We start from the raw sequence: 25969 nt of genomic DNA, 5'->3' as shown, positions 1-25969 counted from the left end.
GCAGGCTGCCGGCGCCGGCCCCGGGCTCCAGGCGTTGCGCGGGGCAGCGGCCGCGCTCGGGGTACGGACGAGCCCTCGCCCCGGCTCCCCCAGCCCCGCCGCGGCGGCAGGTGCAGCCGGGGCCGGCCGGCGGAGGCCCCGGCGGGCGGCAGGGGGCAGCACCGCCGGCGGGGGGGAGGCCCGGGCTGGGGCGGCGGGGAGGGGGCCCGGGCGGCCGCGGGGTCTGCCGCTTCCATCAACGCGTAAGGCGAGTGCCCGTGCGCGTTAATTAGGCGAGGGCGTCGGGCGTACCAGTACCAGCGCTCTGCGGCCGCGTTACCCTTCTCGTACACCGTCAGCTGCCACTGCACTCCCCTAAAACTGTTTGGGGGATGGTTACGGACACTCCTGGGTCTTCCTGCCTTCCCTTCCGCTCCAAGGAAGATAAGAGAGCCTAGGTGCCATACTTGTATAGCCAACGCTTCTGCAGGTGGAAAAACACGTTACATACACAACACAGCAAACAGCAACATTTAGCAGTACAAGTTCTGGTCAGGCTCAGTTTTATTTTTAGCGTTTTCATACTACAGCCTTAAAACATCTTTAATATAGTATCAGCTAGAAAGTTTCCAGCATGCTGCACGGAGGGCCTGGTGCTTCCCATACTTTCAGAACTGTATGGGAGAGGATTTCTCTTTAGGAAGATGGAGGCGGAGGTTTTGGAATTAAAAAGCTGCATTTCAATTCCAAGTACTCCATGAGGTGGGCAGTTGGCAAAAAAGAAGTCTTAGCACCACTTCCTGATGACAGACAAAGAGTGAAGTTCTGGCTTCGCCCCACCATTCCAGAGCAGGACATTTTGTCCTCAGACCTCCTATGTTCTGTCACAGGGTGTCTGATCTGCATTGTCCAAGAGAAACTCCACTACAGCAAGGAGCTGTAGGGTGAAATTTGCGGGTTGAGTTAATGGCTTTGAGAATTAGGATCTGTACCTAAAACTACCATCGAAAGTCAAGTGGAAAGTGGTGGGACTTAAGCACAGCTTGGAAGTGGAGAAAAACCGCCCTGAATAATCCTATTTTCCAAACCCCACATTCCTCAGTTATTCTGAGAATTACAAACATACCAGAAAAAGGTAACTAGAAAGTGACTAGCCTGACAGACCTCTTACATCAAAGATGCAAATAAAAAGGTTTCAATTCATAAACTTTTTTGCTTCTTTTTGTTGTATCCTTAAGGAGATAACAGTAACAGAAAAAATACCTGTGGTGTTTTTTTTAAAAAGCTAATTCTGGAAAAAACAATGATTTGTTCCACACTCATAGAACGTAAATGTAAACAAGCTTTGTTGTAGGACTGATATTTATTAATTTACAGGATTCCTCAGTAGCAACCTTACTCCCAAGCAAATAAAGCCAGGACACAACACAGGTGGTGTAGTACCACAAAGGCTTTAGATGAGGAAGTATACCTACCAGGTATTTAAACAAAAAACAAACAACAAAAAAAACCAAAACCAACCAACAAACCAAACAAACAAACAAAAAAAACCCAAAACCAACAAGAAAACCCCCACTTGAATATGGTCAAAATTATTTTTTTAATTATGACTTTGAACTTTAACTCTTTCACTTACTAAAAAGAGAACTTCACAGAAAAGGTTACTTAGAAACATCATGCATTTTCTAGCTGAATCAGCCATTCTTCAGTTAAATTCTGGAAGTGCCTTTCACTCTCCATCAAGGGGCGGGGAAAAGGGAAGAGGCCAATGCAATTTTCCTTAAAAGTTCAAAAAAAAATTCACATGTCAGAGGAGAAAGAAAACAAAGAATCCTTTCCGGGATTTTTGTCAAAAAAGGAACACAAAACCAGGAGAAGGTATACGGAAATCCCAATGCATCTTTAAAAGTGGTATAGGTATTTATGTGAGCACCTTGCAACCCCAGGGCTGCATCAGGACCCTCCATTGTTTTGAGAACACGTAGCAGCCACAATCATTCTAACAGCATACAGATTATTACAATGGTATCTTATTTCAGTTCATAAGCAGTTTGATTTAAGCTCTTAATATAACAGTAATGCAAGGAGTTCCTGACACCCAGATTTGGGGGGGGGGGGGGGGGCAAGTGTGTGCAAGTCTCAAACAATGTTTTTATGTGGTCACTGAATTACGTCTGACAAAATGCCTCTCTCAGAAAAAGGGAACTTATGAAAATAATACAGAAACAAAATGAAATTAGAGTGAATTGCTTTAAATGCATGCTGGTTTTCCTGGAAGGTACAAAAATTAATGGTTTGAATTTATTTGGAAATTAGACCAAAAAAACCCCACCACTCAAGGAAAAGCTTCTTCAAACACAAAGGCTCACCATGTTTCAGCCCTTGTGGAAAAACTTCAAGTTCCTTAATTTGCTGTGACTGTCAAGAGTTTTCAGGTTTTTGCCAATTATCTTAATGTTATATATCTTAACAGTATGTCCAGCGCAAACTATATTTAGATTGTTTGCTAAATTCATCTGTGCCAGAAAAGAACAATTATGTTATTTTCAATTACCAGTACCATTGCCTGAATTTGAATTTGCAACAGTAAATGTCAGGCTAGACGTTTCTATCCAATCCTCTGGGAATGCTTTTACTGAAAATTACTTACTAAGAAAACAGAACTTGTGTTTATATGCATTTTTGGTTGATTGTTTTATGTTAATAGTCCACAAGATATGCATTTCATTTATATACTTAAACTACAAACAGATTTTAAATTAATTTGTTCTTCGACACAGTTCTCGTTCTGTAATTTTACCATGCTCTGATTTTTTTTTTTTTTGATACGTTCTCTCCAAATACAAACATAAAACCAAGCCAAGTAGTACTGGTTAAAGTTATTCTTGTTCCTCTAAGGCGACAATCTTTAAAAAAAAAAAAACATACAGTGAAAAAAATACCTTCAACACACACAACTATTGACTGTAATGGGGTTTACGGCCATCTTCTGAATGTCAAAGCACAATGTATAAAAAGCACTTCACAAAAAATGCTTATTTAAATCTTGCCACTTGTTTCTTTCTATTGACAGCAAACATAAAACCATATACCAGTGATAACTCCTTACCTACACAGTTGGGGATTCAACATTTTGCAGGCTGCAGAGAGGCCAAAGCAGCAGCCAATGCCACTGGTCCTGCTGCTTCTGAACAGGGTGCGGAGCCCACAGCCCTCTTTACATTCTTTACTTAATACCATAGACCCAACTTAAATTCAGCACCTACTTTGGTATAAAATCTCAACTCAGAGCTAGATTCTGTTGTGCTAGGTGTCGGACAGTGAGACAAATAAAGCAGCAATCCATACTTTCAAAGGACCGCTGTTTTTAATTGAAGCATAGACAGATGATGCCTTAGAGACCAGGATAAGCAAACAAATTTAGTTTCGGATACCTGTTTTGATACCAGGCTTATCTGTGTGATTAAATGAACTGATGAAGATCGCTTACATCTATCATCTATTTACTTACGCTGCATACTGTCTAGATCAGTCCAATTTCTGCCACCTTCAAAGTATCTTCAAGATCTGGCTTTGCCTTTGTAGGCTGTCAAGGATCTTGTCTTCATCTCAAGCTTACCCTAAACCTATTTAAACAAACCAGTGCCAAAAGAGCCCCCAAAACATTTAATTTGCACCACATCATCCCTTCTTCTGGTGCCTTTATCTTCCTTAACTGTGTGAGAACAACTTTTATAGCCCCAATCTTACAGCTTAGCTCTTCTGTACTTACAGATCTCCTCTGGTTTTAGGCCCCAATCTGACACTTCTTTAAATCACTGATAACTTCCCTTGTCTTCCATGGACAAAAGTCTTCAAAAGTCTTCGATGCTTTTCCTATTATCTTCTATCTTGTCCCTTACAAGCAGAACATGCTCTCTAAATTAATGTACAAAATTATTACCTCTCATTCAGTCACAAGCCCTCCGTTAGACACCAAAAGCAAGTTACACTAAACTGGTAGCTAGGCAGGTGATAGAGTAAGATTTTCTCAGAGAAATAAAAGTACGGACACCAAAACATGCAGTTGGCTGATTATTATTAGATAACTATAATATCATAGAAACCCTAAGGGAAGATGAGGGCTCCATTTTGCTGTGGGCCACTGGTAAGGCCAATAGACTTTGGCAAAGATCCTAACAACATGGGATATTAGGAAATCACATATAAAAGTGGCATTAATATTAGCAAGGAGGTTAACAAAACACCAAAAACACCTCCCAAGAACTACAGCTTACTTCTCTATCAACCGAAACATACCTGATGAGCTAGAGACAGAGCTGCCAGCCTGTCAGTGTTTCATGTCCTCAGCCAAACAGGCCCACTAAAATGCTCTGGTCTCCTCAGATGAAACAAAGGTGAAGGGATTATTTTAGTTTTTGCATGTTAGGGGTTTACTACAAACTCACAAGAAACCAAAATGCCTTCGCACATCCTCATTTCTCTTCCAGCTATTAGCTAGAAATTGCATGTCTACCAGAAGATAAAAACAAGCACTTTAAGCACTAAAAATCATATACTTCTGCAAGCAATATGGTTCATACTATGCACCTATCTTATGACACAATTTTTTAATTTTTTTTAAAAGACATTCAACTGATTAGTGCATAGCAAAAAAAATAATCCATGCGTTCCTACTGCTGGAGTAGTTTAAGATCTAAATGACAGTCTGTCTTTTCACTTGAAGGAAAAAAACAGGGTCTGGTAGATCATATTAATAAAACCAGGTTGTCTAGTGGATGCCCTATCTTCCATATATTTATCTGCAACTTTCAGATTCATATTTGAAGATGAAACACTTCTTTTCATTAGTAACCTAAAAAAATAAAACCCTAAACAAAAAATAACATACTTCATTGTTCTAACAGTCCCCAGGAACCAGATTCTGACTGCTACACTCAATGTAAAATGCAAAGTGCTACACTTGGGACAGAGTAATCCCATGAAACAGAGCAGGCTCTTGACTGAATGACCAAAGAGCAGCCTTGGAGAGAAGGACCTATGGGTGCCGGTGGACAGTAAGTTGAAGAGAAGGCAGCGGTGCACCCTTGCAGTGATGACAGCTAACAAATAACAGGCTGCATTGGCAGGGGCATGGCCAGCAGGTCAAGAAAATTGATTACTTCCCTCTACTCAGCACTCATGAGACCACATGCTGGAGTACTGCATCCAGTTTTGGGCCCCCAGTACAAGATGCCATAGGGCAGGTCAAGCAGAAGGCCACCAAGATGGTTAGAGAGCTAAAGCACGCGATGTACAAGGAAGGGCTGAGGGAGCTAGGTTTATTCAGCCTGGAGAAGAGGGGAATATAGTTGTTTTCAACTACCAAATGGGGGTTATAAAGGAGGTGGAGCCAGACTCTTCTTGGTGGGGTGCAGTCAAAGGAAAACAGGCACTTTTTGCAGCATGGGGAAATCCTACTAGTTACAAGGGGAAAAAGGGAAAAAAAAAAGCGTTCACAGCAAGGGCAGTCAGGAATTGTGGGATTTCCATCCCTGGAGATGTTCAAGGCCTAGCACAACCTATCTGACTGCAAATTAAGTCCTGCTTTGAGCAGGGGATTGCACTAGGAGACCTCCAGAGATCCTTTCCAACCTAGATCATCCTGCATTTCAGTGTAGCACCCAGCAAGTGAGCACAGAACTTTCTGCGTGTAAATCCTTTTAAGTGCTCCAAACAAGTATTAATACCTTTTATCAGGCTAATACTATACTACCATCAGTGTACAGCAAATATAACTAACATGAGGATTAAAATCCATGCACTGTGCCATAACCCACCTAGCTACTCCTTCCTCAGCTGTTACACTCCAGCCCTCTTTGCTGCCTGCCCCTGCCAAATCCCAGGATAACCTTTCAACCGCTCTGTGCTCCTCAGGACTTCTCCAGGCCAGGTTCAATGGCCCTGGAGCCCTCCCAAGTCCCACACTCTCACTCACTCATTTGATTAGCAGACATTGCATCGCATCACATCACACATTTTATCCAACTTCTGTAAAGTAATAGCACTAACAGGACTTCCAGGCAGTATAGCTGCTTAAACTAATTTTTCACTTTCTCTTGCATTTGAAAAAGTACCATATGTCAGGATTTCACAAAGTCAAGTAATTTGCAAGTTAGCCAGCCAGTTCCTGAGCCTGCTTTCCAATCTAAGAGACTGAAATCTAACAAACAGAGCAAATTTGGTCTTGGTAGTTCCATGCCTAACACCATGGGCAGAAGTTTGCCAAAAACTAGATGCCTGTGCTAAGGCAGCAAGTTAAGAGAAGAAGGGGAGAAAAACTCCCATTTCAAAAATCCGCATAACAAGATGCTTTTGTGTTTCGTTGTGGGTTTTTTCCTTAAAAAAAAAAAGTGTATGAAAGGATCTCATTCACAGAAACAAAACCGAAGCTTTTGATATATGGAACTTCATATACAATCTTCATGAATCAGTGATATTTTTTGAAAATAGTTTCTGTATTTTACAGCTTAAAAAAATCTCTATCAGAAATATTTGAAAAAGATATTTTAAGCAATTATAAAGTTACTTAGATAATATCTCAGTATAAAAAAAAATATTAGGTTTACTATTTCCCTGAATTCAAATTCACCCAGATGTAGAATTACAAGGAATAAAGTAAATCAGGAGACTTGATTTTCAGAAATACCAACCAAAATAAAGTAAAACCAGGGAGCTGCATGTAAGTGTAGGATCTTCTTACACTTATTTCCACAGCAAAAACCTATCATACTGAATTTATCATAAATGAATCTGAAACAGTTTTCAATAAACCTCATGAAGTAACAGATCCAAGTGCTGACAGTAATCCACACATTTGTCACACACTTCTCTTGGGAAGTTTGCCATAAGTGCCTGTGCAATTCTAGACACAGGTAAGAGCAAATAGCAAATATGAGCACTCTGCCACTGCTCAATTCCCTGAAAAATATCTTGAGCTTTTAAAATTTTTTTCTTGATCTGGCACATAACCAAGAATATCCTCTAAATTACTTTTTCATGCAATTATAGTTTTCCACCAGGATATGTGAGGATTTCTAAACAATGGCAGTGCTGCTATGTACAGACCTCAGGACTGCAAAAGCACATTCTTATCACTGCTAACACTTAATCTCGAAGTATGCTATATTTTTTTACGCTGATGTGACTTTCATATTGCATCAACCCAGAAATATAAAAATACTGAATGTAAAAAAAATGCAGTATTAACATGAAAGCAAAACTGCTCTGCTCAATAAATTTTAGAAGTTCAAAATGGTTATATTTTTGGAAAACATTATTCAATAAGGGAAACCTTAGTTTAAAGTTCCTCCATGTTTCAAGTTGGGGTTTTCCCTAGTGTCTCCTGATATGCAATGAATCTTCTCAAATTCATCTTCACATTGTCAAGAACACACAGTTGATCTGTACTATATTGTCCTTTGCCTTCTTTTCGCATCTGTAAAACCAAAAAATAATTACTTTACTCATGGAGAAGTTTCTCCTATTACATGACCTAAAGTTTATAGCAAGTCTATATAGGTCTTTTGTCAAGACATACTACCCATGCCCTTTTGAGAACTCCAACCTGTTCATGTGTGCACATGCACAGCTAGCAGTTATGTCTGCAAGTCAAATTACTATAATACGTCTCTGCCTAAAACTAGACTGCTACTGGCACGCTATTTCATTCATATATCTGAAACATTCATATAAAAAGCTACAGAAAATAAGTGTAAGACCTTGCACATCTAACTAACCAAACAACTGTGACACTATCAGGTATTTATTTTTTTGTGTGTGTAGTGCTTGGCTTCAAGACTATGAAAGTCACTCCTCAGGCTTCATCTGACTAATGAAACAACATATTAAAGGTCATTCTCTATTTAAGACAAGGATGTACCTAAAATTACAGTTCAGAACTTTGGCCTTGTGATTCTTAAGAGTACAGAATACATGATCTATTTTAATTAACCAACAACAGAACAAAAATGTCCACCTGCAACTACAGCACATTGAAAACAAAAGATGTCAATGTAACTTCTCTCCCACCAATTTAGCTGTTCTCCTCCAGAGACATCTACAGGATTTTTTTTTTTTTTTTTAACAAGGCTATCAGAACAATACAGTGATTCAGACATCAATAATGCTGATGGTGTAATGGAGATGTTGCAATGCAGATGCTGCGCTGTTACCTTGATGGTTCCATGAACCTCAAGGTAAGTGTATTTGCTTTCCTCTAAAGCAGAATATCAGGAATTCAATTATTTGTTTTCTTTCTTTGGTCATCATTTAAAGCCATATATTCCTGCTTAATTATCTCTTCTAGCAGCCCAAATCTCAAAGCTTTAACCCACATGGTGTGTTGAGACCCTGAGCTGGCCACATTTGATGCCTACCCTCATTTTGAACACTGGCTGAAATTCTTTCAGTGCTGGAAGCAACTTGATCTGTACCGCTGCCTTTTCTGCTTCTTTACCATCTGCAAATACATCAAAAAGTGCATCCAAGGCTTCCCCTGCTACCACAAGAGAAGGTTCCTTCATAGCAACCTCAAGAAGAAATTTTCCAATCATCTGAAATAAGAGAGAAAAATTAATTTTTCCAGCAATGCTTAAGAAAATTGAAAGAAGTATCAAGACTGTTGTAGGTTTGCAATGCAAAGTTTGGTTTTTCACCTTTAGTGTTTCAGCTGTATCTTGGCCTTTTGCTAGGACACTCCCAGAAATTCCAAGGATGCTCACTACATTCACTCTAACACTGGCATTGCTGCTGTGAATACCAGCTTCACACAAAGCCAATAGCTGCTCAGGAGTCATACACTGTTTAGCAAGGGGGAAAAGAAAAAAAAAGATATACATATTTACACTTTCATGGAAATTTTCAAATATGACATTTAGATCATTCGCTTTTACAGAACACAGGCAAATTTATAACAGAGAAACAGAGTCCTGTATTATGAAAACTACATGAATTCTGAAAATTTAATTAGCAAGAAACAGTTAAACTCTCCCTTCCAACTTGTTACGGTGTTTCTTCCAGAACATAACCAAGGCTGTCATGAAGCTGAAGGAAAAAGTTCTGAGCCCAAAGGGGTTTTCAAAAATTTACCTAGCTCAATAGCTATTTCCAACTCATTACGACTTACAGTATAGAAGCTAGTTTTTCAATTTAAAGCCAGAAAGGACCAGCGGGCCACCTAGAATTACATCTTGTGTAACAAACTATTATGCTTCATTCCTATATTTAGCTTACTAATTCATGTCCAACCAAGATTCTAGGACAATCAGCTTCAACTAGATGACATCAGGAAATAAAAGAATCCACATTTCTAGGTGCTAATTTACTAAATGCTTGTCACTATATCCATCTCCTAAAGATACTACCTGTGGCTTATTGCTATTTTGCTTTTGAAATACCTTTCATCTGTTTACATGTTAAGGAGGAGATACATAAAAACGTATTCCTGTAAGGTCCATGAAAAATACAAAGAGTGAATGCTACTAAATCTGTTTTTTCAGTGTTCACAGTTGCTGAAATTTAGCACTTTATTTAAACGGTTTTGTTTCAAAAACTTTCCAGTACAATCTCACATCATTTTGAACCTACCAGAGCATTTGAGTTTGAAAGCTTTTACCTGGGAAATGTTTTTCGATGCCATTGTTTGTAGAAGAGCCCTCAAAGCACTGGTTATGGCTTCCAGGAATTCTGTGTCTGCAGGGAGTTCTGTCAAAGAATTGAACCCAGAGCCAAAAGTTAAACAGTAAGATGAAGGATACAAGAACCAAAGAAATACAAATTCCTTAATTCCCTTTAATTGTTCCTCCAGGTACTACCACAAACTGGAAGAGCTAGATTTTCAGAGGCTGGTCTTTGTAGGTTGTAACCATAGCGATTTCTTTGAATTCAGTATTAATTGCATCTGGAGGTTAGACCACAGTTGGTCCTCATTTTCAGGCACATCCCTAGTTAAGACACTTGTGTGACCTAACATATGGTACAAACCACAGCTGTCAGAACAGAAGCTTGATAACTGGTATCACGTGGAGGCCATAATACAGGAACTGAGAAAACTACAGAAGCTGACTGCATACTTTAACTCCTTTCTTCTGTCTTCTAAGCAGGCTTTTTAGACACTCAGAACACCAGACTCTTTCTAATTCATATAAAGAACATGTTTTTCCAGTGGTTTAATAACCTTTCAGGAATGTATGACTCAAACACTGCATTATTCTTGTTTAACTACAAATTCATCAATACCAGCCATCATCTTCAATGCGTGTTCTGCATTTGTTGAAGCTTTTTATTTTCCTTTAATATGTTCTTATTTTCTGGACTACTCTAGATACAGAACCTCTTGATTATTTCATGCGTACCTCCTCCTCTCCCACGTAAGCAACTAGATCTTTACATCTCTTTTTCACCCTGTTTAGGCAATTCCTTCTAACCACATGTTGGTATGTTATCAATTCTATCTGGCAGTTGCCATTACCTAAAAAAATATTATGTTAACAAAAATGGACCTGGGCCATTAAACTAACTTATTAACATCCTCTGTCTTCAGGCAGCCCCTTCTCCAGTTTCATCTAAGAACTTTCTGACTATTGCGAAGCATAACATGTAGACCCTGAAATCTTGGAAGTCCTGCTCTTCCAACACAAGACAAATGTTTTGTGTGCTTCCTTGCATATGTCTTCATATTTATTTTCATTTCCAGCATTTTAGTTTTTCAAGTACTACACTCAGTAATAATGTTCCCATAGACTGATCATATGCTTTTAATGACACTGAGAAAGAAGCGTTTTGCAGGCAAATGCATTTTCAAGCATTAATGTAGTGTCATACTATACACTACAGCAAAGAAGAACTACATACACCACATTTGTGGCTACAAATGAAGACACTTGAAGGAAGGAAAGAAAACAGCTTCTCAAGCTTCTAAGAGACAAGAAATGACAAAGCCATGCATATGCTAGACTTCAACAGATCTGTCTTAGGAAAAATGTTTTCTGACAATTTTGAGAATTGGCAGGCTTTCTCAGTCTCTAAGAATATCTCTTATTTTTTGAAAAGCCATCATCACTGACCTTAAAACAAAAACAGATTATCAGAATAGTCTGAATGAAGCAGCCCGTCAGGGAACCAGATCATCAGCTTGGAACTAGGTGGGGTTTTTTGCCTTTTTTTTTAATCTCAGTTCAGCTTCTCTAGTGTCAGTAACAGAGAGATCATAGCATAAATGGTCCAACAGTATTTTTGGAATGATGCTCATCTGATGTGTAAGATTACAGGAGGTAGCTGGAAATGCTAACTGCTGCATATCTACACTAGACCATCTAATAATACTGCTACTAGCAGATGTATGGGGAAACCATAACAATATCTCTGTGAAATAATATGCCTTGGAGGAACTACAGTGGATAAATTCTAGCGTTTACCAGGATATATCTGATATTCTAAAATAGTATTTTTAGAAAAATGGTATTTATTGCCTTCTGCATTGAAATCGAACCACCACCATAACAGGAAGTTGAGCAGCTTTAATATTTAGTCATAACAACTTTTTATATTTTCTTATTACAAATATGTTTTCAGTAAAGCTGTGCAATCATATGCATAAAGCATGCCCTGGAGACAAGGAGGCTGCTCTCTTTCCTACTGTAATAAGCACGTACATTCTGGAGACTTTTGCAACAACCACTTTTGCCACAACTTCCTAAGATTCCTAGAAAAAAATTATGTGAAAGACTGTGCTAGATACCCTTTTTTTCACATCTGTTTAGGCTAGTTAGAACATTTAAAAAGAAAATCTTCCATCTTCTTCATGGCTTGTCTGATTGATCAAGAACTGCTATTCTCACAAATATGATCAAGCAAACAGTTGGTCTCAGCAAGGCAGGATTCATCCACTAACTTGGTGACTTTCTGTGTGCACACACAGATGTAAAGCATATTCTTGCATTAGGAGCATACTTGCTTAAGATGCAATTTGGATAAACACATCTTATCAGGATACACTGTTTTGTCAGCACATTTCTGACATTCAGTATCCTTATTTTGAAAGGCCAAAGGGATAAAGTTAGTAATACAATTACATTAAAACATAACAATGTACATGGCTACCTTATATCTATATGATCAAAGGGGGTCAGCAAGCCCCATTTACTTAACATCTTACCTGTTTTAGAAAAGACTAGCTGTGAAAGATGCTGTGCAAGGGACTGAAGTGCTGAAGCTCCTCCAAGACAATCCACGTCTGACACTAACAAAATGCTATGAAGACATGTTAAAGCTCTACACTGCACTGCATTCAGTCTGAAACAAACAAACAAAAAATGCACTTAGTAGATCTCTTTGAAAAGAGATGTCAAAATACAAAGAAGAATCTTGAATTAAATAAGGCTGTGATCCAGTATGCGGTTTACAGAAACACTAGTATCTCTTTATTCAAAATCATGTATCATATCTGCCATTGTCCAGATCTTAAAAGTAACCCGAAGATGGGCAATCCTTCTAAGATTCCCAAAACAACTGAATATACATGAAAAATAGTAAGAGAGACAATGAAATTCCTACTTTTTAATTAATGGTTTCCAAGACGGATTGTGCATACAGATGTCTAGAGCAACACTGTTCGGAAAACCAGTTTTTTCAAGAATCTGGGGAGGGGAAAAAGAAAGGTTTAGCAATAAAGCTTTTTTTTTTTTTTTTTTTAGTGTGTTTGGAAGGAAGACTGACATTTTAGCTTAATGTCAAACATACTTCAAACTACATATTTCAAAGCTTTCCAGGTAGCAAGTGTCTCACCTGCCAAAAATGCCAGAATCTTCCTCAATCACTCAAATGGTGCAATTACACACTGGGTTTAGCATAGCATACTTTAAGTATCCAACTCTACTGAACAAAAGGCGATTTTCTATGTCTCCGCTATTCTTTTTTATTTAAATCTTTCTCCTTACAGATTCCGCTACAGAATTTTCACAGATAGGTGCAAGTGTAAAAGACCTTGCCGTGAAACTTAGACTGCTTGGTATTAAGTACAAAAAGCCTTGAATGTTTTCATCTTGTACCTTGATGTCTTGGGTCACAATTCCACAATGCTGCTGAACTAGCGTAGTAACTGATTCAAATGACAAACTTCATCTTTACAACCCCAAATAAGAACGAGCAAAACAGCTCTGAAACAAGAACATCTGAATTCTTGTCAGTATCAAATATTATACTTCAGACACTGTGTATAAAACAGAGAGAAAGAGGAACTTGTACTTTTCCAGTGCTGACTGGTGCCCTTCACATATGTTACTTCCACCTCACTTAGCTAATATGGAAATCTGGCATTCATGCTTCTACTCGAAGTTTCCTTTCTTTTTGCAGGTAATCTTTTTCATGTCCGAATCAAGGAATAATAACCTTTGTATTTTGGAAAAGCCAAATTAAAAAAGAAAAAAGCAAAACACGATTTCCGACACACGTGAACCTTCCATTCCCACTTACATGAAGAAATTATTTAAGTCATGACAGTTCATGTGATGATGCTCCACCTCTAAGCCAAAAAAAGCAAAGCTAAACTGATTTTTAAAAAATATTCCTTTTCTCCAGATGGTTTGCCTAACCTGGGATACAAATCAGGCACAAGAGAAAGACTGTACCATGTCTTGGAAATAAAAGACAATACCTTCTTTGGAATTAGGTTGTTCAGAAATGCTGAGTTAACCTCATCAGAGAGGCACAAGGGTGACATGAGCAGCCCACTCCCCTCATTGTATGAGTTTTCCATAAACAAGTCACTTTCATCACTGCTGGAGAGTTCTTCCCATTCATCATCAGAGGGATCTGAAAACAGAAGACAGACTTGTAACAGCACTCATATGCAACAGGTATCCTACTTCTCAATTATACTTGGCTCCATCTCTTGGTTTAGGAGTCTTTAAGCTCTTGGGCTCTAATGAAGTCCACAAAAAGCAAGTGCCATTAAGCCACAGTTCTAAATATTATACTACTTTTGTTTAAACTGTTTTATTTTTTAAAATTATGTATTTAATATTCACTCAGGCAACAAGCATTCTTATGAAAGAGGTTCTTCATACATGGGTACTTCATTCTCTGATATTAACTATGCTTCACTTAAAGATATCAAAAAAGGTGTAGAAGAAACATTTTATAAAGCATTTCTGAAGATTTTAACTTGGATTGTACAATTTTACTTTTTGAAGTAGATTCAAGCATGCAAATACACCAGTGTAACTTAATTTGTTTGCTAACTGCAATCAGTTTAAGGCAACTGTTTTCTCTGGCAATACCAAAGCCACAGACATGTCCTCTTGACTGGGCAGTAACTGGACTGGATGAAGATGCTACTCTCTCCACAGCAAGGCCAGTTGAAAAGAAACAACAACAGCAAAACAAGGCAAAGCAAGCCAGATCATCTCTGTTACCCATTTCAGGCAACATATTTTAAGTAAATTAAACTAGGTTTATAGTTAAAAACCTGAACTAGGTTTATACTTACATGATTTACTCTACTAGCAGACCTGTAAGGGCAGACATGGTGAGAGGAGTTCAGGTCCTATTACCAATGGGCACAGCTACTGTAAAATGAATAATCTGTCCATGGCTAAAGGCAGACTCAGCCTGACAAGCACAAAGTCAGTCCACCACTTATATTTAAACTGATATATCTATGTCCACAGGGTTTACACTGATTTATCTAAAGTTGTTTTAAACCTGGTTACATTTTAACTGGTGTGACACTGGTGTTTACAAAAGTCCTAAGTCTATAGGTTAGACTGATCCTCCTCACTGACAGGTGAAAGCTCTGCCTGTGTACCTAGGTCTGGATATTTAACTACTGTGAAAAAAAATATCCCATTCACCCCCAAGTAATTTTGTCTCACAACACAAATTCACACGAGATCTAGGTACCGTAGTAAGTATGGTAACGGCCATGCACTTTTCTGTGGCAAAAGGTAAATTCATTAACTTAAAATACAGCAGTAAGGGTCTAACTGAACGCATTTCACCTGCACCGTGCAGCAGCTTAAGAATTTATTTGAAGGTGACGACTAATGTTTATCTGATGCAAAGTAACTCATCGGGCTGTGGCAATTTGATCACCTGGGCATCTTCTTTTGCTTATGGTAATATCCAATTAATTCTACAGCCATAATATGCTGGTATTAATAGCCTTTGCATGAGAAAAACAGTTGTCTTTCATGCTTTACCAACCCACAGTAGCAACAAGCATGAAAACAAAGCAGACATCCCGCTTTCAGTCAGTCTCTTCCATCTTCTAAAAAAATAAAATTCCACCTGCATCTTTACAAAGCAAACAAAAATCTCCTTTGAAAACTAAATGATAACTGTATGAGCTGACCATGCAATTCAGCAACAACAAAGATAAGTCATCATATGTTCACAGTCAGTGACCAGGGCAGAGCAGGAACTGGGCTTTAGAATGTTAGCCCGTAACTAAGATCAGGTTTCTTATAACGTTCTTGGAAATACAGAAGCATTTCCAATGGCAATCCTGTCTTAACTAGTGCTGGTAACCTACGAACTACAGACTGTACAGCAATGCTGAAGTCTCTTGACTTCCCCCCCATGTCCCCATTAAGGGGAGAGCACTCTGCTTCTTCCAAACGCTGGCCATTGTTCAGTAAAACACATCTCTTGCCACCCTGGTTATTTCCCTCAGTTCTGTGGCAAGCTGAGTGTTTCTATGAACTCAGCATAATGGCTAAAGCTATTTTAGTCCTCAAATAACTTGAAAATTAAATGAACAACTGCCTCTGGATTCCTCTTAATTTCTACAGACTATGTTTCTGTCTGCCCATGAATGGGCAAAGTACTGTAGTGAAATACAACACAATCAACCTTACATTACACTGAGTGAATGGCAGAATATGCAGCTTATCCACAAGAGATTTTCCAATTAAAGGGGAGAGCTTATGAATTACAGCTCAATAGATGAGAAATGCAGTTATGAAAGGAGCTTCATATACTAGGTGCAGAATTTCCTTGCGCTGTAAGAGAAAAAAAAAATCACCATTGGGAATATCTAGGTATTACTGTGGATTTTATTAGAACCTGAAAGATTTACTCAGAAAGTTATCTCCCACACAATTACTTTTGCATCAGGCTTACAAACTGCAGTACCAATTAAAGTTTTCAGGTTTTGTAGGGCTTTGGGGGGAGTTAGTTTTGTTTGGTTGTTCTTTGTGGGTTTTTTAAACAGAATTTGAAAATCACTGATTTGTTTTCCTGAAGATCAGGGAAAAAGCTATCAAAACTGAGGATCAGAGTTCATAGAAGATACAGAGTATCTATTTCCTACTCCCCCCAGAATAACAGGCTTTCTCCTCCAAAAAAAGCTCATAAAGGCAGAACTCTGAACAGCCTAAATCTGCACTGTTGCCAGAGTTGCATGCAAAAGCTGTCTCTCCTTTTGCAACACTTGTAGTATAAAAACTAAATCAAAACCACAAGATTTATCTGATTAAAAAAAAAATTGATGCCCCCATCCTGCAATAAGATTCATACCCATATTGTATCCGATGAATGCTCAAGACCACGCTCTAACTCCACAAAGAATTTGCTGTAATATTTTTTAGGAAGCATCTCTTCGGCACAAGTGCTTTTGTGTTTGTTCTTAAATGTTGGCACATGTAGCATCATGCAAAAAAATCCATAAGCAACAGAAATTACTTAAATGAGAAAAAATCCATTTAAATTAGTAATAGAAATTACAATCCAATCTGCCCCTCAGCTGAGGGTATCAGGGACAGTAAGTCTATACGCATTCCCCCTTAAAAGCTAAGATCACTAAACAGCAAACTAAACATGACCTATTCCAGAAACAAAATGCACCACAGCACTTGCAATGAAAGAGATTCCTACAAACCTTCACTGCAGCACATATTAACAATGATTTCCAGAGCAGTCTGCTGAGCCATCAGTAGAGCTGTCACTTCTTTCAGTTCCCACTTATCAGACTAAAAAATAAAAACATGAACCGAATTTAATTTTGTAAAACAACATTTCAGTGCAAATTAAAGTACCCAAGCTGTCAGTTAAAAATCCAATCCAGCCATTTCCTCTTCTCATTCTACACCAAAACTTTAAAAAAAACACCAAAAAAAAGGCATTATCTCTCATCTTTCAGTTGGACGTTTCAAAACAAATTCTACCTTCAAGAAATCCCACCTGCAATAAAGTTGTAACGGAAAAGATTACCTAAAGTTAGCTAAAGTCCTAACAGAAACATGTATTTCTGTTATTCTTTCCATGTATGCAATAGCGAATGCATTTCTTAATCTCTGAGCCACCTCCACTCACAACTGAATGGTTACAACCATTAAAAATCTCACTCGCCTTATGCGGAAATCAGAACTTCCCACAGTAGCTACAGGTAGAAGTGTCAGATAAGCCTATACCTTCCACTAGAGGCAAAAAATGGAAACGTGCTTTCCTTGTGTGCTGTGCAACTTGAGCACGCTGGAACAAGTTGTGCTGGAATTCTCCATGCTCATCTTTGAGGTTTTAGCTAACATAGTCACGCCATTTGTGAGTTAGGATTAGTAACACTTGCAGGTAGTTTACTCTGGCTAATGCTGAGTCAAAACCAGTCAGATGCTCAGCCAAATGCACTAAGCTGTCCGAGAGCCAGCCAGCCATGCTTACCGGAAGTAGATCTGAAATGTCATTTTCTCTCCTGACTTTTCCTTTTGGTATTTCTTCCATGTCATCATCTTCACTCAAAACACAGTTATCTATAACATCACTCATGTTTTCCTCTGTTTCTGCCTCTGCAGCAAGTTTTAACCTCTTTTTTTCAGCTTCATTCATACTAATAATCATTTCGCCAGCATCTATTGCTAACGATTCTGAGAAAATCTTCAGGATTGCATTAACCGTGCTTCCCAGACTGCCTGGTGGAATGGTATCCTTGATATTCCAGATAGTGCCTAAACATGAGATAGTTGAAATATAAAAATTATTAAAATACTCAATTCTCAGCTCTGTAATAGCCCTATATTTTGTAAGGACACAGCTTCCACTACTTAAAATACTCAGTACTTAAATTCAGTATGAGTGGTCAAGTCTTTTCTCTTTTTTCTGTGTTTTTTTTCTGTTTAGCATTTCATATACTCATCTGTAATAACTATGTTATGCCCACATCTCAAGTAAATTTCAGCATGGAAACATAAGCAGCATATTTCTGTGGAGTGACCTTGGTGACACTTTTTACCTGCAATAAACAAACCCACACAAGATAACCATTTTCTAAGGACTCTCAAAATTAATTTATTACACTCTGGTATCAAAAATCACCATGGTTGAGCATTTGAGGTAGAAAGAAGAATGCAAGGTAGAGAACCTGAGGTAAAAATGTACTCCTATCAAGATCAAAATGATTCCTGTACTATTATTGACTCATTTCACTGTTGAAAACCAAATGAACAGTTAAAACGGGTTATCACACTAAGCAGGTACTGAACTCAAAATCAAGCATTTAAGACAGTTTTAAAATTAGCTGCAAGTATCTGGTCACACCAAAACATAATCCCAAAAGGCAGAAGTAACCTCATGAACCATCTATACAGGCTTTGACGATCAGATATCCAGACTATAGCAGAGAAGACTAAGCCTTCTATCTTTCCCACTCTCCTTTACCTGCCGTGCTCTCCATCACACAGCAATGAACACCCTCGAGCATCGTACCTGCTATCAGCGTTCTCAGAAGGATATGCTTCATTGTGCTCTCTGGACACAACATCACAGTTTCCAAAACTTGCTGTGCAGAAGCATTAAATGAAGAAAGAAGATCTGGATTATCTTCCGTCACTGCCTGCAGGCAGTTTGCTGCAGCAAACAACAACAAAGATAATTAACAAACCCAATAGTAGCTTTCACTCTTCTAATGAGAAAGCATAATTTTCCTGAAAGCTGGAGTAATGAAACACAGGGAGAAAACATTTCATGCAGCATCATGTTGTAACGGTGTGACACTGTCCTTCACAAGCTGTGTTTTAGATTAAAAGACTTTCTATGGCAAATCCGTACATAAAACAGGTGAGGACAGTACCACATCAGACATGGGACTAGCTGTATTAATTTCAGCTACTCAAAATTCAGTTTCTCCCTTGTATACTGACTAGGGACAATGCCAAAAAACCTTGTAAGCACATGCACCTGTAATACCATTACAAGACTATAATAACAATACTACTAATAAAACCACATTTTAAGTAATAGGAGTTGTTTGGGGTTATTTTAGATGGACTATGTCCTCTGCTCTACAAATTAAACCCTTCATTACCAAAACCAGAAAAAAAAAATGAAGCTCAGCCTCCGTCTAGAGCTTGCTTTCTACAAAACTCTTCCTCCCACGTAACCACCAATAAGCCATTCTCCTTTGGACTGAAAACAAGCACAACAGATGTCAACTTCTGAATGATGTGCTGTTCAGAAAGGAATTCAAAGTCTTATATTCAGTGTAAAGTTTAAGTAATGCTAAGGCAGGTGCATTATGCAATGGATATGATATCAGTGTTACATTCATATGGTAAAGAAAAAAAATATCTTTAAATCCTTATCTTCTCTTTTTACTACTTACCTACTGAAATAGCCAGATCCACATTTGTGGAAAATTTCTTCATGTAATGTAACACAGCCTCCAGACATCCTTCTTTATTGAATATGTATACCGCAGTATTGTTGCATTCACTAATGCACAACACAAAAAAATTAATAGAACACTCTTTCCAGAAAAAATTACTGTAACAACATTTTAAGTAACATGTATTCACTATTACTCACATTTTAAAAACCTGCCTAAGAATTACACAGTAGTCAAAGAGCTATCCTTTGCTATCGAGGTTATGATCAACTCTATATAAAATGGAGAAAGAGAAGCTGCAATACCCTGGACACCTTTGAGGAAAGCTGGCTTCTGCCAGCTTCTTCCTCACGCAAAGTATTCAGGAGTTTATTTGGGAGTCTAAGTACAGTTTCATACAGACAGAGCCAGACAGAGCCAGCCAGAGCATGAAAGGCAGCTTATAGCTGCAGGCTACAAGCCAGCCCAGGGCTTTCTGCAGCCATGGAAGACTTCATCCACAAACCTACTGACAACAGAGTGGGCTGTTACCTCTCACATCAATATTCGCTGACTCCAGAAAATGACCGCTCTTAACATTCAGAAATGCATGCTAAATCAATGCTAAATGTGACATTTACTTTATTTAACAGTGGGATTTGTGCTTCTTTATGTTTTCACAGCTTTTGCCACTCTAACTAATATATTGATACAGGACAAATTCAAACTATAAAAACACGAGCCTTAACTAGCTACAAGGGTCTTTAAAATTTTACTTTTGAAAATACTATGTCTCAGCATCAATGCCAGCCTCAATTTTATCAGTACCAAACTTAGCAATGAAGTCAGGAGTTCACAGTCATTGCCACAAAGTTCAAAATACAGAAGTAATTTATAGCACACTTAATGATTACAGTTCCTGTTCCAAAGCACTTATGTCTACAAAAGCAATAAAAAAAAAAATGAACACAAAAGATTGTCAAGTCAGAGTTACAAAGGGTCCTGTATTCTGTGTAAGGTGCTGAGCAAGCAGTTTCTGTACTGTTCTAGATTCCAATCCCTAAAAAAACCCCCCAATTTATAAATAAAGCCTCAAGCCAGCTGCCATACTATACAGACACACATAGAGGCAGCTCCATTGCAATACTGTACAGTGCAAAACAAAATCCTGTATGGACCAAATGTATAATGACATTATGGAGCTCTTACAAAATGAAGAGAAACAATACAAAATTCAAGGAGAACTTTCAAAACGGGTTTGTATCACTTTAATATTTATAGCCATTTCTGTATTAATAGCGTTGCCATTTCTCTTCCTTCAGCTGGTGTTTCCAATGTAGAATGTGAACTGCTCAATTAGTAGTTTTTCTTACACCATTAAGTAGATTTTTATCAGTGCCTCAGTCGCTAAGGGACAGTTTGTCCGAACATTTAATATTAACTTTTGGGATGACCTGCAGAGGAAGGAAGTAGTACAAAAACTCCTCATATTCCCAGAGCACTGGAGTCCACTGATCAGAATTTAATTTTCTCCATCTCCCGTATCACAATAAGGATCCACAGGAACTGCATGCAAGACTCCACAACCCAAACTATACAGGAGACTATAACAGAACATGTTCAGAAAACAATATCAGAACTCAGGGCGAATAACCAATACAAAAAAATTGTCACTCTCCTAAAACTTATGACCAACTTTGTGCACTTTTAGAATCCTTCACTTAGAAAAGTAATTTATGATAGAAGATAAACTTGTATTTCAGACCAGATGAGGGCTTGCCATTTATTGAGCAAGGCACATGTAGGAGCAACACAATCAGAAATCAGAATCAGCAACAGAATATATCTTCCCATGCAAGGACAGTAATTTATTTTCTGCCTCAATTACCATGCTCTTCTTCAGGAACAATTTAATTTAGCTCTTCTAAAAGGCCAGTGTTTATACAGCACTTACCATACATTCCACAGCAAATTAATAGCCTCATTAGCTATGTCTTCAATATAATTTTTGTTCATGTCTCTGCATTTCTTTGGAGAGAGCTGGTTAGCATCTAGTCCAGTACTACACTACAACCAAACAAGAGAACCAGGGTTGGGAAACAAACAAGCCAAGAAGAAAAGCAAGAACTTAAAACATAGCAGCAGAGTGAATGAAGAGATCTCTCATGAAGTGTTTATTACCAGAAAACCTGACTAGTTTCCTACTCTCTATGAAAACTGGGCCACAATGGAATTGAACCATTGATAATTTTTTTTCTCTTGTAGAAAGACTCTTAGGGTACTTGCTTTGCATTCAAAAGTCTCCAGAAGCATGTTTTTAATAAAGAAATACTTAGCCATTTTTAGAACCTGAAATGCTGTTCCTTGCTAATAGTCCGTATGCAACTTTCAACAGTTCTTTCTAATCACAAAGATTAATTCAGCTAATATCTTGCTGCGCTTTACAATAATGCTATTACCCATAATTTAAAATGGGGAAGAAACATACAGAAAATGATGGTATTGCTCAAGGCTGCTCATACAAAGACAGCAGGTGACAGAATTCAATGCAATTTCCAAACTGCACTGCAACACCTGGACCAAATAAAGAATAAGTATTCAGTACAGATTATTCTACAATAGCAGTAACTACCCAACTGTAAATCCAACCTTTCATTTAGACAAAACTGTTTACCAAAAAAACCTCACTAGAATAATGTTGCAACATAAATGTTGGATCTGGATCTTGACTGACAGAATAGACTTGTCTTGACTGATGTTCCAGACCCAAAATCTCCAAACCATTTACACAAAAATCATCCTAGGCAGCAAACCTCACCACAGACCCAAGTTAGCAGGTCAGGAGGCAGAAGCAAGTGGTTTGAAATCTCCAGAATAATTTCTGTACTATTAAACCTACTGAAACACTCCTTTAAAACATCTTTCAAATATCTTATCTTGATAATGGCTAAAAAAATGAACTATTTTTGAAAATGGGATAATTCAATGGCTAGATCACTTTTAAAAGCAGAATAAAAATAAACACACCTCTTTAAGAAGTGCAACAAGGGGTGTCATGATGTCTTTTGTCACCATGTCATCACAGACTTCAAATCCTCCACAAGCACTCAGATTTCTGGAAAAAAAAAAAAAAAAAAAAAAAAAAAAAGCTTTAGATCAAACACAATACTTTCCAGGAATGTTTCAAAAAAAACATGCATTCAGTATTCTTCTTTAAAGGTTAGGGTACTTTTTGCTTTAAAATCAATCTGCTTAATCAGTAACTTTAGTCTTCTACCATCCTAACGCAAAAGAACAACTTCGGTGTTAGGAAAAAAAAAATAAAATTCACTTACTTATCTAGTATAACTAGAAAGCTTATCTGTACTAGAACATGACTTCTGTCAAGTTTTACTCAGTGTAAGGTAAAACACGGATGTTAACAAGTATTAGCATTACAATTTTGTACAAATAAAGCAAGCTGTAGGTCTGACCGCAGAATACCAACTCAAACTGATGCTGTTCAATATTTAAAAGTTTCTCAAAAAGCCAGCTATGTGCATTCTCTAAATAATCCACTGTTCCTAGAGTATAATCAAGATACAAAATGCCATACTAACAGGATTCAATCAAGTTCTCTATATTTCTTCATACTACTGTTGATTTCTTTCCATAACATAAGGATGGAAAGCAGTGCATTCCATTGGGAGTAGATAAAACGGTAGTAACTAGCTTAAACCCTGCTGCTGACATTAAAGTCTCATGACAGCCTACTGGAGCAAGAAAAGCCCCTCCCTCGGGGACTTCAACTGACATAGGCATACTTGCTCAAAACAGAGTTAAAGACAGAGAGGCTGGCATTCAAGTTCATGGCTTTTAACAGCAAAACCCCATTCTTTTCTCTACCATGCCAGGAGTACCTCATTCTAACTGAATATTAAAAATTGCTTACCGGAGAGCACCTGCAGCTGTCTCACGAACAGCTAAACTGTGATCCATCAACAATGGTCCTAAACATCGGACAACATCTCTCTGCAGAAAGGCTGGGATTACGTGCTTCTGCTGCAACAGCTTGGAAATACTGGCACAGGCATACTCTCTCACTTCAGCACTTGGATGCTGCAGCTGGGGAGACACAAACAGGGCAGATTAGGGGCAAAGGAAAAGGTAGCTGGAAGTTTTCATTGAGTGAAAAGACTGATCTGCTTTTTGATCTGCAGGCCCAGCACTGTACCTCCTGTTTTACTACTCCTGAAAGGAATCCAGAGCTTTTAACTTCCAGGGAAGTTTACAAATCTTTGCCTGGGTTATGTGTGTTAACTACATGACTAGATAAATACTATTCTAGGTGTTTAACAAAAGAGCCATAATTCAGACACAGATCTGACAGTAGCTGGTGCTGGTGAGACCTCATATTTACTTTTGATAACCATATTTAAGGAAAAAAAAAAAAAGGACAAAAGTAGGGGGGAAAAAAAATACCATCAAGGAAGTAGAACAGCCATAACATATGCCACCATAAAGAAAAACTAAAGAATCAAAAAACATGAAAAAACACAACAGCCTTTACACTAGAACCATCTGCTTAAAGATAAGGAGCAAGCGGTCTCTACGTCCACAAGACAACACTGACTTGTACTGTAATAGAGGCTTAGGTGAGATGTAAGAATTGCAAGCCATAAAAATAATAAAACAGCAGAAGAGCCTATCCTGGAAGGTCATGGAGTTTGTTGAAAACCTAACAAAAAAGATAAACATCTGCTGAAGAGCAGAGTGGAGAAGAGTGGTACATCAGATCCTGCCTTGCTGAAACTGACAGAGGTCTCTCAGTTCATCCTCACCTGGGCATTTATATATATTTTTATTTTACTCTCTTTAAAAGACTAAATAGGTTAGTCCACAGGAATAATCAAGCAGCGAGTTGTTCAATGAGTTCAGTTAGGTGAAGTGAACAAAGGCGATTTATTTACTTAAAGGAAAAGAGATTTTTAGTTCCGATTCTGAAGTCACATGCGCAGGAGGAGGTTTAAACTAGTTTTCATCTGTAGTACTTGAACCAAAACCAGGAATGCGGCCAACAGGCGGCCAAACCCAGTCCTTTTCAGCTTTTTCTGTCGGTTATTTCTTACGTGTGGATCTTGGACTCATCGCTCAGGCTACCCGTAGGAAAACTCTCCGGTGGGGTAGACAGAAGCCGAGCACTGCAAGAACTCCTCCAAAGCCTCCCCTGGGACGAGGGGCACCGAACAGCCTCCCGCCCCGCCCCAGCCCCTCTGAACCGCTCCCTCAGGAAGGCGAGAACGAGAGCCCGGACGGGGTGCCCTGCCCTGCCCTGCCCCTCGCCCCGCCGGTGCCGGGCCCGGGGGCGAGGGCAGAGCGGCGGCAGCCGCCGCCCCTGCCTGCCGAGCCGCCCGCGGACGCAGCCGTGACGCCGGAGAAGCGACGCGGAGGCGGCAGGAGGGACGCCCCGCACGGCTCCTTCCCGCGCCCGAGGGCGGCACCGCAGCCGGTCCCTCGCCCGACACCTCGCCCCACCCCCACCGGCCGCGGCGGGCACCGGCCACCGCAGCCCCGCCGGGCCGCGGCTGCCGGGGCGGCCCCGCTCCCCCGGTCCCGAGCGGGAGTCGCGCCGAGCCCGCCCTACCCGCGGCCGCCCCCGCTTCTCGCCCGCACCTTCTCCAGCAGCTCCGCGGCCGGCTCTTCCTCGGGGCCGCCCTCCCCGCCGCGGCGCTGCTCGGGGCCGGCGGGGGAAAAGGGGGCCCTGCGGAACCGCCGCGCCCGGCTCTTCCCCATGGCTCCGCGGCCGCCGCGCCGCTCGGCGCCGGCGCACCCACGTGTGCGCCCCCGCGCAGGCGCAGCCCGGCCCGGCCCCGCCGCCGGCAGGCCGGCCGCCCTCGCCGCCGCCCTCCGCGCCGAAGACCCGCTTACTGCCAGGTGACGACCTCTCCCGTTACGGACGCAGCGAAGCGGCAGCGCCGTCGCCGGCACACGCGCAGCCCGGGTCACCGGCCGGGCGAGCGCCGCCAGCGAGATCAGCGCAACGCCCTCCGCGCCCAGCGGAACGGGCGTGACTTACCCCGGCCCCCCCGCCAGCCCAGCATCGGCAGCGTCCCCGCGTGGGTTCGAGGACACGCTGTCTGCCTCGGGACGTCACCCCGCGTCAAAAACTCAAACAAGGTAAATGTGGAATGAAACACTTTCCTCTAGCGGCACTTACAGAGGCCGGATTGACCTGCAGGGTGGAAAACGGGAAGGACTTTCTCTCTGGTGTCAGTATCTTAGACCGTAAGAACCACATCGAATAAGGGAAACGTTGGTCCGGTACGAAAGTTACAGACTTCAGCTATAAACTTCTGAAGTTCTTCTGTGTTCACCTGGGATCTGTATTTGCACAGT

General features: G+C 39.8%; 1 protein-coding gene across 4 annotated transcripts; it reads right to left on the bottom strand.

The window, feature by feature from the left end:
• Positions 1 to 465: 465 nt before the first annotated feature.
• Positions 466 to 25930, bottom strand: HEATR3 (HEAT repeat containing 3). 4 transcript variants are annotated; one of them, XM_075040206.1, is made up of 16 exons: positions 25247 to 25392; positions 23526 to 23698; positions 22622 to 22709; positions 21549 to 21661; positions 19613 to 19722; positions 18718 to 18858; positions 17677 to 17960; positions 16898 to 16988; positions 13673 to 13830; positions 12574 to 12656; positions 12176 to 12312; positions 9635 to 9723; positions 8676 to 8819; positions 8397 to 8573; positions 7313 to 7456; positions 474 to 4357 (listed from the first exon to the last, which is right to left on the bottom strand). In XM_075040206.1, exons 1-15 carry the CDS (start codon positions 25364 to 25366, stop codon positions 7337 to 7339), a joined length of 2028 nt encoding a protein of 675 aa, XP_074896307.1. In that variant the 5' UTR covers positions 25367 to 25392; the 3' UTR covers positions 474 to 4357; positions 7313 to 7336. The 4 variants fall into 4 exon arrangements, with proteins under 4 accessions (XP_074896308.1, XP_074896306.1, XP_074896309.1 ...); XM_075040207.1 differs by lacking the exon at positions 25247 to 25392 and adding an exon at positions 25791 to 25930 and having other exon boundaries at positions 466 to 7456; XM_075040205.1 differs by having other exon boundaries at positions 466 to 7456.
• Positions 25931 to 25969: the final 39 nt, after the last annotated feature.

This window comes from Buteo buteo, chromosome 11 (genome assembly GCF_964188355.1).
Source record: "Buteo buteo chromosome 11, bButBut1.hap1.1, whole genome shotgun sequence".
In the NCBI taxonomy this organism is placed as follows: Eukaryota; Metazoa; Chordata; class Aves; order Accipitriformes; family Accipitridae; genus Buteo; species Buteo buteo.
Note: the sequence above shows the minus strand (reverse complement) of the source record. Positions and strands in the feature narration are given on the sequence as shown.